General features: G+C 45.3%; 1 protein-coding gene across 2 annotated transcripts; it reads right to left on the reverse strand.

Annotated features, from left to right (window-relative positions):
• Window positions 1–7,907: 7,907 nt before the first annotated feature.
• GLRX (glutaredoxin) lies at window positions 7,908–17,842 on the reverse strand. Of its 2 annotated transcripts, none has more exons than XM_070412361.1 (3): window positions 17,247–17,842; window positions 10,978–11,100; window positions 7,908–9,100 (listed from the first exon to the last, which is right to left on the reverse strand). In XM_070412361.1, the coding sequence occupies exons 1-2, from the start codon at window positions 17,466–17,468 to the stop codon at window positions 10,984–10,986; spliced, it is 339 nt and encodes a 112-aa protein (XP_070268462.1). In that variant the 5' UTR covers window positions 17,469–17,842; the 3' UTR covers window positions 7,908–9,100; window positions 10,978–10,983. The 2 variants fall into 2 exon arrangements, with proteins under 2 accessions (XP_070268462.1, XP_070268461.1); XM_070412360.1 differs by having other exon boundaries at window positions 7,908–9,105; window positions 17,247–17,837.
• Window positions 17,843–18,080: the final 238 nt, after the last annotated feature.

Raw genomic sequence — 18,080 nt, forward strand, 5'->3', positions numbered from 1 at the left:
AAGCTCGGCTGTGGGTGCTGCCCGAGGCGGCAGTCCTGCTGGCTGGGAGGGAGAAGCCCATCTAGGCAGGAACAGCCACTGGGAATGAAACCCCGGGTGTGCTAGGTGCAGCCCAGAGAGTTACACAAACTTCTGCGCTTTCGTTGGCTCCCCTTCTTTCTTCAATTCTGCACGGCTCGCCAGAAAAGTCACCTGGACACAGGAAATATAAGTCTCTGCATAGATAGAAGCCCATGTTTAAATACCACTTGTGCTTAAAAGGACCAGTCTAGAATGCTCTTCCACTAATTAGTAAGATTAAATTCTGCCCCTTTCAATGTTCAATGTATTTAACAAGAAAATAGTCCTATTTAAGAAAGGAATTTTATTTCAAATATATCAGGAGTCAAGTTCTTTCACATAGTTCCAGAACCACTAACACTTTCTATGGTGCAGTGAATTAGGGAGCATGGCTTTCTCTTACATTCAGATATCAAGATAGTGGCCAGCAATACTCACTGCTCTCAGCCACACAGGCCCATTTAGTACCCATGGCTGTGTTTCTCCTTAAGGGCCATCTTTGGACAGACAACCTTGAATTGGGGGCCAGGCTGGAAGCAGCAGACTGTAGGCAGTTACTAAAATGAGACATGCATAGGGGAGTGAGTCACTTGCTTTTTAAAGCAAGCAGGAGTGGCGCTTTGGCTATGCATTTTTTGCCTGTTATTCTTGTTGCTTTCCTCTGCCAACCTCTTATGCCAGTTTCTCTTGGATTATAGTCTTTTCTATCCCTGTATTTCACATGGTATTACTTTGCAAGAAGCCAACAGAAAACAGAAGATTCTGAGAGAGTCTGTACACTGACCAGGGGCTGCCAAAATCCTCCTCCCCCCCCCCCCCCCCCCCCCCCCCGCCCCAGTTTGGCAGCCAGAACTGAAGGAAGACCCAACCCTCTGGCCAAGGAGTAGGAGAAACTGAAGGGCTTGAAAAATGTCCAGGCACTAACAGTTGGGGGATCTGCACCTGACTGTTCATTCATTCATTTATTAATTTACTCAAACACCTAACAGATATTTATCAAGTGCCTACTATATGCAGGTAGTCTTCTGCATGCTGTAGATATTGCAGTAAATAAACAGACACAAATTCCTGGCCTCAAGGGGCCTCCATTTGAGGGGTAAAGACACTCAGTAAACAAAATAAGTAAGTAAAGCATTCAATATATTAGGTGGTAAATAAATTAGAGAAAAATAAGCAAGAGGCATGTGAAAGGCCTTGCGTAGAAAGTAACATTTCAACAAAGACTCTGGGTGAAGTCCACCAGTTGACAAGCCCAATCCAAACATACAGGTCTTCCAACCAGTGTTTTGTGTGTCATTCTTAAATATTTACAGACAACCAGATCTCAAGTGTTCAATGCAGAACATTGGGAGGCCTTCAAATGTAAAGCAGACATAGAAAATAGGGACTCAGAGAAAAGAGGGTGAATCCAGGAATCAGAAGACAGCTTTTTTAAAAACCTCAACTGTAATTAATATCTTTTGAGAGATAAAATAAGTGATTGCATCTATAAAACATGAATAAGGAAATAACTGAGAACTCGTGGAAAGAAGAAAAAAATGATAATTGGAAACAAAAAGATCACGATAACACCAGAGAGATAAGGTACTACATTCATGAAACAAAAACAATTCTATAAAAAGGGAACATTTGGATAACATTGAAGAGCTATTGGAAATTAAAAACATGATATCAGAAATTAAAAACTCAATAGAAAAATGATAAGATAAGGATGAGTTAACCCATCAGGAAAAAAAGATAAAATTAGAAAGAAAATAAAACAAAAATTAGGGACAAGTCCATGAAAGCCAGTATCTGATTACTAGGAGTTCCAGAAAGAACACAGAGAAAATGGAGGGGAGGAAAGTATCCACAAAGTAATCCAATAGGATTTCCAATGGGCCCTCCAAACCTCCAAGTAGCCCCCATAATACATGAAAATAGACCCTCACCAAGGCACAGCACTGTGGTAGTTCAGCGCACAGAGCTCAAAGGAAAGATTTTCTAAGCTTCTAGAATATAAAATAAGATAACCAAATAGGTCACCCACAAAGGATTAAGATTCAGAATGGAGAGGAGAAACCAAGATGGCGGCATAGGTAAACACTGGAGTTTGCTGCCTCGCACAACCACTTCAAAAATACAACTAAAAGATGGAACGGACATCACCCAGAACCACAGGAAGGCTGGCTGAGGGGAAATTCTTCAACTAGAAGGAAAGAGAACAGCATATCGAGGCTCAGAGGAGGCGCAGTGCGGAAAATACAAAGGTGCGGAGGTGCGCTCAGAGCGGGCTGGCGGCTGAGGGCGAGGTTGTCATTTTCTTTTTTTTTTTTTTTTTAAATTAAATCTTTATTGTTCAGATTATTACATTTGTTCCTCTTTTTTCCTCCCATAACTCCCCTCCTTCCAGCTCCCACCCCACCCTCCACCCTCACTCCCCACCCACTGGGTTCATCCATAGGTGCATGATTTTTGTCCAGTCACTTCCCGCATCTCCCACACCCCTTTTTCCCCCAAGAATAGTCAGTCTATTCCCTTTCTATGTCCCTGATTCTATTATAATCACCAGTTCATTCTGTACATCAGGTTATTTATTCACTTGATTCTTAGATTCATTTGTTGATAGATGCATGTTTGTTGTTCATAATTTGTATCTTTACCTTTTTCTTCTTCTTCCTCTTCTTAAAGGATACCTTTCAGCATTTCATATAATACTGGTTTGGCGGTGATGAACTCCTTTAGCTTTTCCTTATCTGTGAAGCTCTTTATCTGACCTTCAATTCTGAATGATAGCTTTGCTGGATAAAGTAATCTTGGTTGTAGGTTCTTGGTATTCAGCACTTTGAATATTTCTTGCCATTCCCTTCTGGCCTGCAAAGTTTCTGTTGAGAAATCAGCTGACAGTCGTATGGGTATTCCCTTGTAGGTAATTGAGCCTCTTTCTCTTGCTGCTTTTAAGATTTTCTCTTTGTCTTTTGCTCTTGGCATTTTAATGATGATGTGTCTTGGTGTGGTCCTCTTTGGATTCCTTTTGTTTGGGGTTCTCTGCGCTTCTTGGACCTGTAAGTCCATTTCTTTCACCAGGTGGGGGAAGTTTTCTGCCATTATTTCTTGAAATAGGTTTTCAATATCTTGCTGTCTCTCATCTTCTGGCACTCCAATGACTCTGATATTAGACCGCTTAAAGCTGTCCCAGAGGCTCCTTACACTATCTTCACACTTTCGGATTCTTTTTTCATTTTGCTTTTCCAATTGGGTGTTTTTTGTCGAATCTTTGGTTTGATTATTGTACTCCTCTGGTCTGCTATTGGGTATAATATTCTTTATTTCAGTCCGTGTATGCTTACTTTCTAATTTCTTTATCGTAGCATCGAGGGTCTCATTAGTTTTCGTGAGGCTCTGCACAAATTTATGGCAAGCCCTCAAAATTGCGATTCTTAGCTCCATATCCTCCATTTCTGTCATGTTTTTTTGTCTCCGCATCTTTTATGCTTTCTTGGTGCACCCCCTTGTGGTCTCTGTGCGCAGTCTTGTTCTAGCCAAGCCTTAATTGTTGTAGTTAACACTAGAGGGGTTTGACCACCAGGCCGGCTGGCTGTGGAAATCAGCTGTGTGGAAAACGTCTGCCTTCTGGGGAGGTGCTAATCCAGCCTTTGCCTGAGGCAATCGGCAAATGGCTGTGCGCAGGTTTTGGGCGGGGCGGGATCAACAGGGCGGGCGGAGGGAGCAGTTATGGCCACGCTCAGTCCCGTTCCCAGAGGCTCTGCTTCTCAGAACCCCGGCAGCCACTGCAAACCTCGGAGAGAAAGCTGCCCTCAGGTCCCAACTGATGCCGGATAATCCCGCTTCTCCCGTTTGAGTCTGGGTCCCTAGAGACTCGCCCGGATCTGGAGCCCAGAGTCTGAGACTCACTCCCGGCAGAAAACGACAACCGCGCCCTCAGCCACCAGCCCGCTTTGCGCGTGCACCTCGGTACCTTTGTATTTTCCACACTGCGCCGCCTCTGAGCCTCGATTTGCTGTTCTCTTTCCTTCTAGTTGTAGAGTCTCTCTTCAGCCAGCCTTCCTGTGGTTCTGGGTGATGTCCGTTCAGTCTTTTAGTTGTATTTTTGAAATGGTTGTTTGCGGCAGCGGTCTCCGGTGTTTACCTACGCCGCCATCTTGGTCTCCGAGGTTGTCATTTTCAATCGGGTGGGAGTCTCAGATTCTGAGCTCCAGTTCTGGGCGAGTCTCTAGGGACCCAGACTCAAACGGGAGAAGCGGGACTGTCTGGCATCAGTCGGAACTCGAGGGCAGCTTTTGCTCCGAGGTTTGCAGCGGTTGCTGGGACTCTGAGAGGCAGAGCCTCTGGGGACGGGACTGAGAGCAGCCCTAACTGCTCCCTCCGCCCGCCCTGTTGATCCCCTGCGACCCGCCCCGCCCAAGCCCTGCGCAGAGCCATTTGCCGGATAGTCTCAGGCAAAGGCTAGATTAGCACCTCCCCAGAGGACAGAAGTTTTCCCACTGCAGACACAGCTGATTCTCACAGCCAGTTGGCCTGGAGGTCAAATCCCCCTAGTATTAACTACAACAATCAAGGCTTAACTACAACAAGACTGCGCACAAAGACCACTAGGGGGTGCACCAAGAAAGCATAAAAAATGCGGAGACAAAGAAACAGGACAAAATTGTCAATGGAGGATATTGAGTTCAGAACAAGAACTGTCTAGAAGCCGCCAATAAACTTATTGAGATCTACAAGAAATCTAATGAGACCCTCGATGTTGTGATAAAGAACCAACTAAAAATTAAGCATACACGGACTAAAATAAAGAATATTATACAGACTCCCAACAGCAGACCAGAGGAGCGCAAGAATCAAGTCAAAGATTTGAAATGCGAAGAAGCAAAAACACCCAACCGGAAAAGCAAAATGAAAAAAGAATCCAAAAATATGAAGATAGTGTAAGGAGCCTCTGGGACAGCTTCAAGCGTACCAACATCAGAATTATAGGAGTGCCAGAAGATGAGAGTGAGCAAGATATTGAAAACCTATTTGAAGAAATAATGACAGAAAACTTCCCCTTCCTGGTGAAAGAAATAGATTTACAACTCCAGGAAGCGCAGAGAACCCCAAACAAAAGGAATCCAAAGAGGACCACACCAAGACACATCATCATTAAAATGCCAAGAGCAAAAGACAAAGAGAATCTTAAAAGCAGCAAGAGAAAGAAACTCAGTTACCTACAAGGGAATACCCATACGACTGTCAGCTGATTTCTCAACAGAAACTTTGCAGGCCAGAAGGGAGTGGCAAGAAATATTCAAAGTGATGAATGCCAAGAACCTACAACCAAGATTACTTTATCCAGCAAAGCTGTCATTCAGAATTGAAGGTCAGATAAAGAGTTTCACAGATAAGGAAAAGCTAAAGGAGTTCATCACCACCAAACCAGTATTATATGAAATGCTGAAAGGTATCCTTTAAGAAGAGGAAGAAGAAGAAAAAGGTAAAGATACAAATTATGAACAACAAATATGCATCTATCAACAAGTGAATCTAAGAATCAAGTGAATAATCTGATGAACAGAATGAACTGTTGATTATAATAGAATCAGGGACATAGAAAGGGAATGGACTGACTATTCTTGGGGAGGAAAAAGGGTGTGGACAAAAATCGTGCACCTATGGATGAGGACAGTGGGTGAGGAGTGAGGGCGGAGGGTGGGGTGGGAACTGGAAGGAAGGGAGTTATGGGGGGGAAAAAGAGGAACAAATGTAATAATCTGAACAATAAAGATTTAATTTTAAAAAAAAAAGATTCAGAATGGCTTCGGACTTCTTAACAGCAATGCTGAAAGCAAAAGACAATGAGCAGTGTCTTCAAACTTCTGGAGGAAAATAATTTCCCACTAGGAGCCGTCAAACCAGCATCAAATGTTTTCAGACAAGCAAGGTTTCAAAAAGTTTACTTCCCATTCACTCTCTCTTAAACCTATGGTGGATATATGGTCCTCTGAAATGAAAAAGACTAAAAAAGAGAAAGACACAATCTGCTCATTTGCCCCTAATTTCTTCAGGTGTATATCTGCCTGAGTGTTAGCTGGACGAGGACAGAATGCCCAAATGAGCCTGAAGCAGATCCTTATCTGTACTTTGCTTGCCTTGTGCTAATGACAGTTCTATTCATAGTGCACACTAGCCAGCTGAGGGGGCGTGGGAGTATCCCCCACCCCAGAAGAGGCACCTGTTCTGACCTGATCCTGAAAGCTGGAGGTGGCCATGGAAGCAAAGAGTGCAGAGCAGCCCACTTCCATTGACCATATATTCCCTGCTCACACAATAGCCTCCCCAACCGGGTGCCCGGTGTTCCTAGGGACTCACTCAGGACCACCCCTCTGATCAATTCCAGGGAAGCTGAGCCTCTGCTCAACTTCTCTCCTCTCAGGGTCATTCATCTGATTGCTAGGATATTGCCCTTTTCTTACACAGTTACGGTGGTGTTTGCTATTGCTTTTCTTTTTTTAAAAAAATCTTTGTTGAAAGTATTACATATGTCCCCTCTTTTCCCCTATGGACCTCTTCTAGCTGCCCCCACCCCCACCCCAGGCCTTTACCATGCTACTGTCTGTGTTCATCGGTTATGCATACATGCAAACAAGTTCATTGGTTGATCTCTTCCCACCCACCCTCCCCCGCCTTCCCTCTGAGGTTAGACAGTCTGTTCCATGCTTCTATGTCTCTGGACCTATTTTTGTTCATCAGTTTACTTTGTTCACTCAATTACACATGAGTGAGATCATGTGATACTTATCTTTCTCTGTGCTTTTCAAAACTAAAATGTATTTCTTAGGGGTGTTGTAAGGAGTAAAACTATAAAGAGAAGCACCGGAATGAGTACAGCAGACACGACCTAGACTGCTCTGTGGAGGAAGGCAAGGATTCGTTGGGAAGGGGCACGTGGCCTCTCAGGCACTTTGTCAGTACTTTAGAAACACTGTTGTATGGTTGCTCTATTTCTTAACTCAGAAGGTAGATACCGAGCTGTTCATTTAAATAGGACTCTGCCTGCTTACACTCTAATATGTTTAATCCATTTTACGATATTTTATAATAGGATTAAATACCCATGAAACTGATAAATGTGTAGCAAGGACTAGGATTTGGGAGGGATAGAGAGGAAAGACTTTGGTATCATTTGACACGTTAAACCACATGCAGCTATTGCTTTGATAACACAGAACTTCTGTGCTAGGAACTGGGCATGCAACAACATTAGAGTCCAGGCTCTTGTCTTCGAGTACAGTATTTCTGAGTCTGGCAGGAGACCAGTACAGATGATCAACTACAGTACAACCTGAGGAGAGTTGTCAAGTACCCAAATGCGTAGTGCTTTAGGATTATAGAAGAGGGAATAATAGCTGCTTTTAGTAAAAAAAAAAAAAAAAGCAGTGAGAAGAGAGGGTATGTACAGGGGGGATCATCTGTAAATGAGGTCTTGAAGGAGGAATTTGAAAGTAGAGCAGAAGAGAAGAAACACAATGAGCAAGGACGCAGAGGTGTGAAAGCAAGTGCAGGTGAGTGGTCTGCAGTGGATCAGGGGCTGTGCAGGCTGCACACTGCACAACCTCCAGGGGGTGGCATTCATAGTTGCACAGTGAGTAACCGTATGCACCTCCCACCACAGGCTTGTCGAAGGGAGTGGCCAGGGTCCATAAGGGAAGGGAGAGGAAGCCAAAAGTACAAGGACATTTGGTGAGAAATTGAAGCATGAAACGTGAAATGGAAAAAAAATGATTGAACCCTAAACATTATTCAATAGGCTAACGTTGACATATTCAAATTATTTGTCATTTCAATATGAATTTTAAAAATCACATCAACCATTTGTTCTCAGTGAATAGCATGTACCTTTATTTATAATGGCAGGGGACAAACATGAGTAAAGCTTCAAATTGAGGTGTTCACATTAATATCATTCCTTAAGGACTTGAGAATGTAGAATTGGACAAAAAAAGTCAGTCATCTGTGACTGCTTTTTTATTACCAAAATATATTAACCTTTCACCCTAGAGACTGCAAAAGAGATGTTAAGTTAATTTTGTAATTCTAGAACAAATTTCATAAGGGATTCTTAAGTTTTCATAGAGTGTGGGATAAAAGGTGATAAAATCATTTAAGACAGTGTTTCTCAATTAGAGCTACTTTCATAGACAGTCTTGGGAGAGGGGGGTTGCAAAATTTTTACGGTAATGTTTTAAATTTAACTTTTGTTCATCATCTAAACAAATTCATACACACTTGTGCAGGAGTACCTGGGCCATCATCTCACCAAACAGTGTTGCCACATGATCACAGCATCTGCACGTGTACCTCTGAGCTCTATAGACCAAGGAAAGACGCACTGTGCTTAACGTTTCATGTGGCACTTCTCACATCGGCCCTCAGACCCTTCCCAGAATTGTTGGGCATTTCCTATGATGTCTGTGAGTTGTCAAGTTTAAGAACACAAGTTCAGAGCAGTGATTCTCAATATAGGATGGGGGAGACACATGGAGTTTGGAAAAGCACATTCGAAATACCTATCGATTTCAAAATACAAACTATAAACTCAAACTCCACAAACTAATTTTTGGGCAGTAGCATAAAATTAACTATCAGTTCATCCTAGGGAGCCTGGGATAAACTGGTTGGGAAACACTGGCTTAGCGGTAGGAGTCCTGGCACACGAACGATAGTAAGAACCACGTGCAAAAGAGAAAGAACTTTTTTGGGTCAATGAGGGAATCCTGAGCTATAACTTGTCACGGTCTATTGAAACCCACAGGCCAATCCGGAAGAAACCCGAGATGTCCATCCACCATCTCAGACCTGTGGTTTGTGGCAAGTGGGTCCACTTTCAATAGAGTTGAAAGAAGAAAAGCCTGTTTTTGCTGAGAACTCTCCCATTTTTTGGTTTAGATATTTCAGAAGATTAAGTAATCAGTTGCTGGGTAAAGGTTGCCCCAGATCCATCCACCAGAAGTGCTGCCACCATTCACAATGCCATCCAGCTCTCAAGGGAGACATCAGCCTGGGTCTGCTCTGCCAGGAAAAAAAAATACAAATAATTACATTTCCTTGGAAAGGTGATCTCCCCTTAGTTCTCTTTCATCACCAGAACACGTACTCCTGTTATTCAAACACAATCCATTACAGGTGGCCTTGAAAGCATCTGTCAGCAAAATACTGAGAGCGTATCTCGCTGAAGAGCAATGCAAATAAAGAGGCCTTGTGAATATGGGGACCCTAATAGTTGGGGAAATGGTATTTCCCATATTCCCAGGAAAGTCATTTGTTTTCTTCCATTCTTAAGCCTACACTGCTAAAAAAAAAAAAAGAAAGAAAAGAAAAAAAAAGAAAAGTGTTCTAGAATAGAAAACATTTGGCACCCCAATTAATTGAGTTTTGAGAGCTTTAGTATATGGGGTTTGGCTGAAAAGCTAACAGACATAGTATTCACCTGCTGTGATGATGTCAAAGAATTGTCTAGAAAGTTTATAATAGTGATTTTTATTTCAAAGGATTCATTTGTATTTTTTCAGAACTCTTTTTGTTGTAGTTGCTATTCTGAGTAACCACCACAAAGTAGCCTCATTGCTCAAGGCTAAGTTATTAATTATTGGGCAATAAATACCCCTCAAAGAACATTTTGGTTTAAGAACCATAAATGTCTCCTTTGACTAAAAAACAACCCCAAGGTCTGTGTCTGAGTCTGTGAACTGGACTAGTTGGAGGCTAGCTAGCACTAAGAAGAGCTGGGGAGGAAGGGGGCTCATCAGACCGCAGAAGTATCCTGGTTCCTTTCTAAAGGGTTCGCTGCCCTATGGTTTTCTGTTCAGCCAAGAATATCCTTTAGGCCAGTGGTGGCCAACCTTTCAGACCTCACGAACCACCAGTAGTCTGCGGACCACCGGTTGGCGACCGCTGCTTTAGGCTACCATTTTAGAAAACTTCATTTTGGTGTTTGGGAAGCCCTTTAATTGAAATTGAGTTGCAGTGTGAACACAGGTGAAGCAAACATTACCTTCATTTCACATTGCAGTTATTATCATCTGAACTGCTTACCACGGCCTGTGAGCTCTGGCCCCTGCCCACATTTGTTACTACTCTCCCTTCTCACTGCACTGTACTCAGTCTGCTCTTCCTTGCTTTCTCGTTCTTGAATTTTCTATACTGATCACCTCAGGACCTTGGCTCTTGCTGTTTCCTCTGTCGAAAAGCTCTCCTGCTTCATCTTTACATGACGGTCACAAGAGCTCAACCCAACCAGCCCTTCTCAGAAAGACCTTCCCTCACCTTATTAGCTAAATTAGCTCCCCCACCCCTGCCATGTTCTATCACAGTAGTCCAGCCGTGGGCAAACTACGGCCCGCGGGCCGGATCCAGCCCGTTTGAAATGAATAAAACTAAAAAAAAAAAAAGACCATACCCTTTTATGTAATGATGTTTACTTTGAATTTATATTAGTTCACACAAACACTCCATCCATGCTTTTGTTCCGGCCCTCCGGTCCAGTTTAAGAACCCATTGTGGCCCTCGAGTCAAAAAGTTTGCCCACCCCTGCAGTAGTCTATTCATTTGTTTCAGGAAGTATTTACTTATTTTTAATCTGTCCACCTCTCTAGAATATAAGGTTCATGTTATCTTTTTGCTCATCACTATATTCCCACTGCGTTGTACAGTGTCTCACACATAGTAAATGCTCAAAAATATTTGTGGAATGAAGGTTGAGTGGAAGGATGTCTCCCACTGGCACAATCCCTTTGTAAAAAGGGAAGTTAATAAATGACATTACAGTTCCTCAGATCACTCCAAACCATCCTTTCCCTAGCCTTCCCAGATTATGATAAAACATGGCAGTAGAATTCCACCATCTCTTAGTATTCCCGGTCCAGCATCCTACCAGTGACTCACCTGTAATTACGGCGTTAGAGCTCCCATTTCTATTAGCCGCACCATCAGTTCCCCACTTCTGTCCATCTCTTGTAGTTCACTGCATCCACCTATACACTCTTTACCGATAAAGATTCGAGGTACCTAAAAAAGCAAACAAGCCAGGACATTTAAGGAACTTAATTATTAGCTTAGCGAGAATGACATGTTACCCTCCCTCTAAATATTTCCCACAGTCCCAGCTTTTCAAATCACTTTACAATCTCCTCAAGTGTATTCTTACAGGACAAAATTTTATTCTAAGGATAAAATTATCCATTAAAGAATGTTTTTAAGCCACGATATCTTTCAGATTGAATATGCTGTGCATGAGATTGTCTAATTTGTCAGTGATTTAAACTTTTCACTCTACAACCCAGCTGGCGTGGCTCAGTGGTTGAGTGTTGACCTATGAACCAGGAGGTCATGGTTTGATTCCAGATCAGGGCATATGTCCTGGTTTCGGGCTCGATCCCCAGTGTGGGGCATGCAGGAGGCAGCAGATCAATGATTCTCCCTCATTGATGTTTCTATCTCTCCCTTTCCCTCCCTCTCTCAAAGCAATAAAAATATATTTTTTAAAAAATGAAATGAAATTTTTACTCGACAGAAACACATTTCTGGGAGGGAATTTTGATTGGCTACAGCCAGATCACCACCCTGACTGAATTCTGGTGTCTGTGCAGCTGGGACCACTTCTGAGCCCTTACTGTGAGCATGGCAAGCAGGAAGGAGTTTGTTTCTAAATACAGCTGGCAAAGTATTTGCATTAGGTCTTTGCGCCTCATTTTTAGATCCGCCATTTATTAGTCAGCTCTCTCCTTTGTGAGCTCTGTCCTCAGCCGGGGAAGGCATGGTGGTGTCAAGTCTCCTTCAATTCCTGGCCCATCCTAGGATGTGTAAGTGCTGCTGTCCTGGGAGCCAAGGCCGTTCCTCTGCTTTAGTTTCACACCTGCAACGGTGAGTCACCCAAGGCAAGCCACACTGATGCAGCCATTACACCTGATGAGTTCGTTCATCTCCAGTCACATGCAGGCTCCCTCCCTGCTGCTAGGAGCAGGCACGCTCCAGAATTCCAGAGGGCTTTGGGGACCCTGAAGGGGGAAGAAGTCCTCTCACTGTGGCCTGGACAGCTTCCAGGCCAAGGGCACTGCTACAGAAAGGCTGCCTGGCCGTGAAGCAGCGAGCACTGTATCGGCCACCTGCGTGGTGGCCCTCTTCCTGAGCCCCAGGAACACGCCAGGAGAGGCGACAGACAAGAGGCGGTAAGAATATTTTCAAAGCTTTCGGCTTTCCTCGGAAGCCATAGTAATTCAAGTAAACTTTCTAAAAAGTGAGAGAGATGAGAAAAGGGGCTGAGTTACTTCAGGTAAGTCCTTACATGATGTTTATTAAGAAGGGATCTGGCCCAGCCAATGTGGTTCAATAGTTGAGTGTCGACCTATGAACCAGGAGGTCACAGTTCGATACCTGGGCGTGCAGGAGGCAGCCAATCAATGATTATCTCTCATCATTGATGTTTCCAGCTCTCTCCCCCTCTCCCTTCCTCTCTGAAATCAATAAAATTACAGTAAAAAAAATTTTTTCAGGAAATCATAAAGGGGGCGGGGAGTCTGGGTGGAAGTGGGCTTTAAAAATTAAGGCCAAATGTTTTTTAAGAAGTCCAGATATTTCCTGTGCCCCAAGAGTGGGCAAGAGCACTCAGGGCTGCATTCCCGAGAGAAAGCCCGGTGCTGTCTTCTTAAGCCTCCGAGGGTGCTGCCTGCTCCGCCTGCAGCACAGCCTGGGTGGGGCTTTGCAGGTGGACAGTGTCATCCGGGCAGCATTGCTTTTCTGAAGCTGAGAGAAGAATAGCCGCAGAGAGTTGAGGTCAGAAGCCTAAGTGCTCCCCTAGGTCCTGCCATTATTTCAGAGAAAATAAAGCTTCCCTCACAAATTGTTGGGGCCTTTTGGCTTCTGTCTCCCCAGGAAAACTCGGCTGTGGTCAGTTGTAACAGTAAATAGAGCAGAGTCCTAATGTAGTTCTAATATATTGCAGAACTCTCATGGCAGGCAGGGCCTAATGAAATACAAATCGCCTGATTTTTATATTCGGTTATTTTATATTGTATAAGGAAGAGATGTAGGCATTCTAGAGTTTTTCTGTCTTTGCAAAAAGAAGTGAGCAGTTGTCACCACTCCTGCAGCTTGCCACCGCTCCACCTTTGAGTGGGGTGTGGGCCAGAAGGGTGTGAGGTAAGTCAGTAGGAGTCCTGAGAAACCAGGAGTCCTCTTTTCAGACAGTGGAACGTGCAACCCACCTGCCAACAGGCCTGTGGAAACACAGATCTCTACACACACACACACACCCCCCCCCCCCCGCCCCAATTTCTGATACAGGAGATCTGAGTTGGGACCCAGAAATTTGTTTTTTGATAAGTTCCCAGGTGATGCTGCTGCTGCTGCTGCAGGGATCGTGTTTGCAACGACTGGTTGACACTGAGCATCTGTTCCTTCCTCCCAGGGTAACTGAGACTTCAAAACACCCAGGCCTCCAGCAGCCTCCAGATGTCCAAGACAGGCCTGAAAGCCGATCAGCTGTCTCCAGGGTGGAGCTCTGCGTCCACCCTCTGGCAAGGGAGCTGGTGGGCCTGAGAGACAAAAGGCCCCCTTGCTCTTACACCCATCCTCTAGTGTCCGCAGCCCCAAAACCACCTTAAAGCACCAGTACCAGCACCTCCAAAAAAGCTGAATTACAAGCTGCACCTGTGTGTATGTGTGTGTGTCTGTGGTGGCAAAACAGGAAACTTGACTCAGCTGAGGAAGGAAGAGGCCCCCTCAGTGCCTGCCCATCCTGGCCCCATTCCCGTTTCTGGGGAACTTGAGTCTGTTACTGTCAAGAAGGAGAAAGACAACTCCTACCATAAGCAAGCTTGGTATGAGGAGTAAGTGTCTCCAGCCCCCAGCCTCAGCTAGGAGGTATTATCTGTGTCGTAAGGTTACTCGGATGCAGCCAAAGTCACTCACCTAGGCTGTCCTTGGTACAAACCACTGTCATGTCTCATCTGAATTAAAGCTGTAGCCTCCAGATGTCTGCATTTCAACTTCCAGGCTGGCCCTCCTCCAGTCTCTTCCTCACAGCCACCAGCGTGGCTCTTCCAAAACTAAGGCAGATCCCAGCACCCCTCTGCTCATCTCACACCACTAGCCTGGGTCATTACTACCTCTCAGACCTCGGCTCCTCCTACTGCCTCGCCAGCTCCCAGTGCTCCAGCCACACAGGCCTCCCTATCAGGCACACCTCTGGCCTAGGCAGGGCCTTTGCATTTGCTATTCTCCCTGCCTGAATCACTCTTACTCCTAAATTTCTGTGAGCCTTTCCCCCTCACCTTCTTCAGAGATCTAGTCAAAACAGTGAGGGCCCGACGGCTCCATTTAAAACTTTACCTTACTGCTCCCAGCCTACTTACCACTTACCACCTATCACCTTCCAACATACTATTTTATTTATTGTATTTACTAGAGTGTAAGTTCCACACGGGTGAAGTTTTTGTTTCTTCTGCGCATGGAGGTGTTTCCAATGGCCAGAAAAGTGCCTCGTATGTAATGGGTTCTTTAAAATATTTGTTGTGTCCAGCAAAATTATCCTTCAAAAGTGAAGGAGAAATAAAAACTCTCTCACACAAATGAAAATTGAGGGAATTTTTTTGACAGTAGACCTGCCTTGCAAGACATGTTTAAAGAAGTTCTTCAGAGAGAAGGGAAATGATAGAGGTCAGAAACTTGAATCTATGTGAAGAAGAGTTTCAGAGAAGGACTAAATCAGTGGTTCTCAACCTTGGCTGCACATTAGAATCACCTGGGAATCTCTTTAAAATCCTGATTTCTGGGCCTCACCCCATAACAAAGAAACAGAATTTCCGGAGGATGAGGCCCAGAAATCAGGATTTTAAAGAGATTCCCAGGTGATTCTAGTGTGCAGCCAAGGTTGAGAACCACTGGACTAAATGAAGGCACTGATCCAGGAGAGGGGGGCTGTAGCAAAACCAAAACGGGTTTCTCCAGGTGCAGGCCTGGTTGAAGGCATACACTTCTGGACTCAATCAAGTCCTGCTGGGCTCTTCCTGAATGCACAGCACCTGGTGCCAGTACAGGGTCAGATAGCAAGTGCTCCCAAGATTTCAATCTCTCCCAGCACAGACCCATCGCTGTGGGGGATCAGAAAGCACCCAGCTCTAAGGGATGTGCTCTTCCCCTTGGAGGAAGCAGTGAAAAACTGTTTTAATTGAAAGACAAATGTAAAAGACCACTAGGAGAAAAATCATTGCATTACAGAGAAATGAAAAAAGTGTTGATGCATGCATGAAGAGGTTTGTCTCTCCTGTAAAGAACAGATGCTGCCCAGCTGAAAGCCGTAGCTCCCAAAACTTCTTGCAAATTGGAATTACCTGGGGATCTTTTGTTTGGATAGAAAATAAAACTTTCCCCCAGCTTTCATAAAGTGCAATTGACAAATTGTAATATACTAAGGTATGAAATATCATGGTTTGCCTATGTCGACACTACAATGATTACCACAATTAACACACCCATCACCTCACACGGCTATCATTTTTGTGTGTGCGGTGAGAACAAGATCTCTTCTCTTTGCAAATTTCAAGCATACATACAGTATTATTAACTTGTCACCCTGCTGAACATTAGATTCCTAGAACTTACTCACAACTAAAAGTTTATACCCTTTGACCTAGGGACCTTTAAAACTACTGAGCCCTGACACGGTGATTTCATTGGTTTGGGATACGATGTGGACATGGGGATTTTATTTTTTATTAAAGCTCCTCAGGTGATTCTAATGTGTAGCAACATTTGGGAACCACTGGCCAAGAGCACCCAGCACAGAGAGGGCCTTGGCAGTATTTGCCTCTTTCCTCTCACAGCTGGGGGAGGGGGGGACAGCCAAGCAGCAAGTCTCTCTGCCCCAGGACCTCCCAGAGACGGGAGTCTTCAGCCCACAGCTGGGGCCCTGGAAGCAAGGGGGAACCCAGGTCGCCTCCCTCTGCACCAGAGTGCTGGTTTCTCACTGGAGAGGCAGGGAGAAAGCCTCCGTATTTTCACTGAGAGCCCAGAGAAAACCCGGTAAGCAAACTCACATGGAACTAGGATATGTGCTTCTGCAACCCTGAGCCCTAGAATGTGTATCTGGAAAGGGAATTGGGTGAGCTGGTGGGACACCATTCACCCCAGCCAGCACCAGGACTGAGACAGGCAGCCTGGTTGGGTGGGCACCCCACAAGAAGCCTTTTCAGATAGAGGACAGCAATTCTTGCAGTGGTTCTCAACCTTTTGGCCCTTTAAATACAGTTCCTCATGTTGTGACCCAACCATAAAATTATTTTCGTTGCTACTTCATAACTGTCATGTTGCTACTGTTAGAATCGTAATGTAAGTATCCGATATGCAGGATGGTCTTAGGCCACCCCTGTGAAAGGGTTGTTCGACTGCCAAAGGGGTCGCAACCCACAGGTTGAGAACCGCTGTCTTAGAGGGTCCCTCAGTCCACTCATAGCAAAGGAAATGGCTGCTCTAGCCTTGCAGTGAGGAAGTCCTTGACCACAGAAGTGGTGACCTGCCCAGGATCACACAGCGAGAGCCCGGCCGGAACTCTGGTCTCTGAACTTCCTCCTCTGAGAGGCCTAAAAACACCCCATAATGTAGAACAAGGGGCAAATAATAAGCCATTTTTATGAATTAGATTTTTTTCAGTGGGTGGAGTTAGATGAGGGAGAATGAGCACGTTAGGTTAATGTTAAAGAGAACCTAGAGAAAAGACCGAAGGGCAGCAAATCCCACTTGGCCACGTGAAAACAGCAGAGCGCACAAGATCTTCATGTGGACGACAGAAATTTACAGATCACACTTGGCCCCTTCACCCCACCGCCCACCCCAGCCCTGCAACTAGAAACTCTTAGCAGCATGTTTGAAACAAAGACTCCGGCTCCCTCCTCACAGCTGCTGGACCCAGGGACCCAACGCCCAGCACACTGGGCCCTTGGCTGCAGTCCTGCTGCCCATTCAAGGGAGCAGTGTCTTCTCCTCCCCCCCACCCCCCACCCGTGCCCCTCCCGGAGCCTCAAGCGACTGAGGAGCCCTAGCGGTGTCCTGGAGAAAAGCACAGGCATACCCTTCCAGGGCCCTAACAAGAAAAGAATTGGGTATTCTCCCCGCCACACACACACACCCGACCTTTTAGAACAACACCCCAGACTCACCGTTCTGGCTCCTGTGAGCTGTTGGAAATAATCCTGAATCTTCTCTGTGTTCCTGGTGACGGTGATATCCACAATTACCAACGAATCTCTTTTGAAGGGGTACTGGCAGAGGAGCTCCTCGGCCCGCCTGCAGAAGGGGCAGGTGGGCTTCATGAACAGCACCATCCTCCCAGGCTTGATGTGGCTGTCCACGAACTCCTCGGCCGTGCAGGTGGGCTGCATCCTGGCGGGGAGCCTCCTGGGCAGGTACCGCTCGGAGTAAGAGGAGTAAGAACGGAGGCCCCGTCAGCTAGCTGGCCCGCATTTAAAGGAACCTCCCTGGAGGAGGAGTTTGCCCAATTGGCCTAGCCTGCTTGATTTTTAAAGGGACAGCCCCACAGTCATTACACCCTGAGGTGATTCACCGGCCAGTGAATCCAAGGAATGCATACTTGCGTTTCATCAGTGGCTGGGCTCCGGGCGTCATTGTCTCAGAGCTTTCGTGGTGCCTGCTCTTTGGCAGGAAGCAGGGTCAGAACACTCCCACAGCACAGACCAGCCCCAGGGAGGCGTCTGAGCCCCCAGTGACCTGGCAGTGCCTTCCTCCCGTAAAATCTTTGTTTGCCCTGCGAGACAGGTGGTTTTAAAAACGAGTGAGCAAACAGAATCATTCAAGAAATAGGACGGGTTGAAATCTCCTTACAGGAAGTGAAACTAAAATTGTGACTGGTCTTGAGGTTGCTCCCAGGGCTGTTTTCTTAGCCTGCACAGGGTGTTTTGTTGTGGTGAGTGTTTCGATGGAATGATTTTACAACATTTAAAAAATCTGGAGATTTCATAAAAGAGTCTGGTCTT

This window comes from Myotis yumanensis, unplaced genomic scaffold (assembly GCF_028538775.1).
Source record: "Myotis yumanensis isolate MYYU_CA2020_CCGP unplaced genomic scaffold, mMyoYum1.0.hap1 SCAF_4, whole genome shotgun sequence".
NCBI classification, from domain to species: Eukaryota; Metazoa; Chordata; class Mammalia; order Chiroptera; family Vespertilionidae; genus Myotis; species Myotis yumanensis.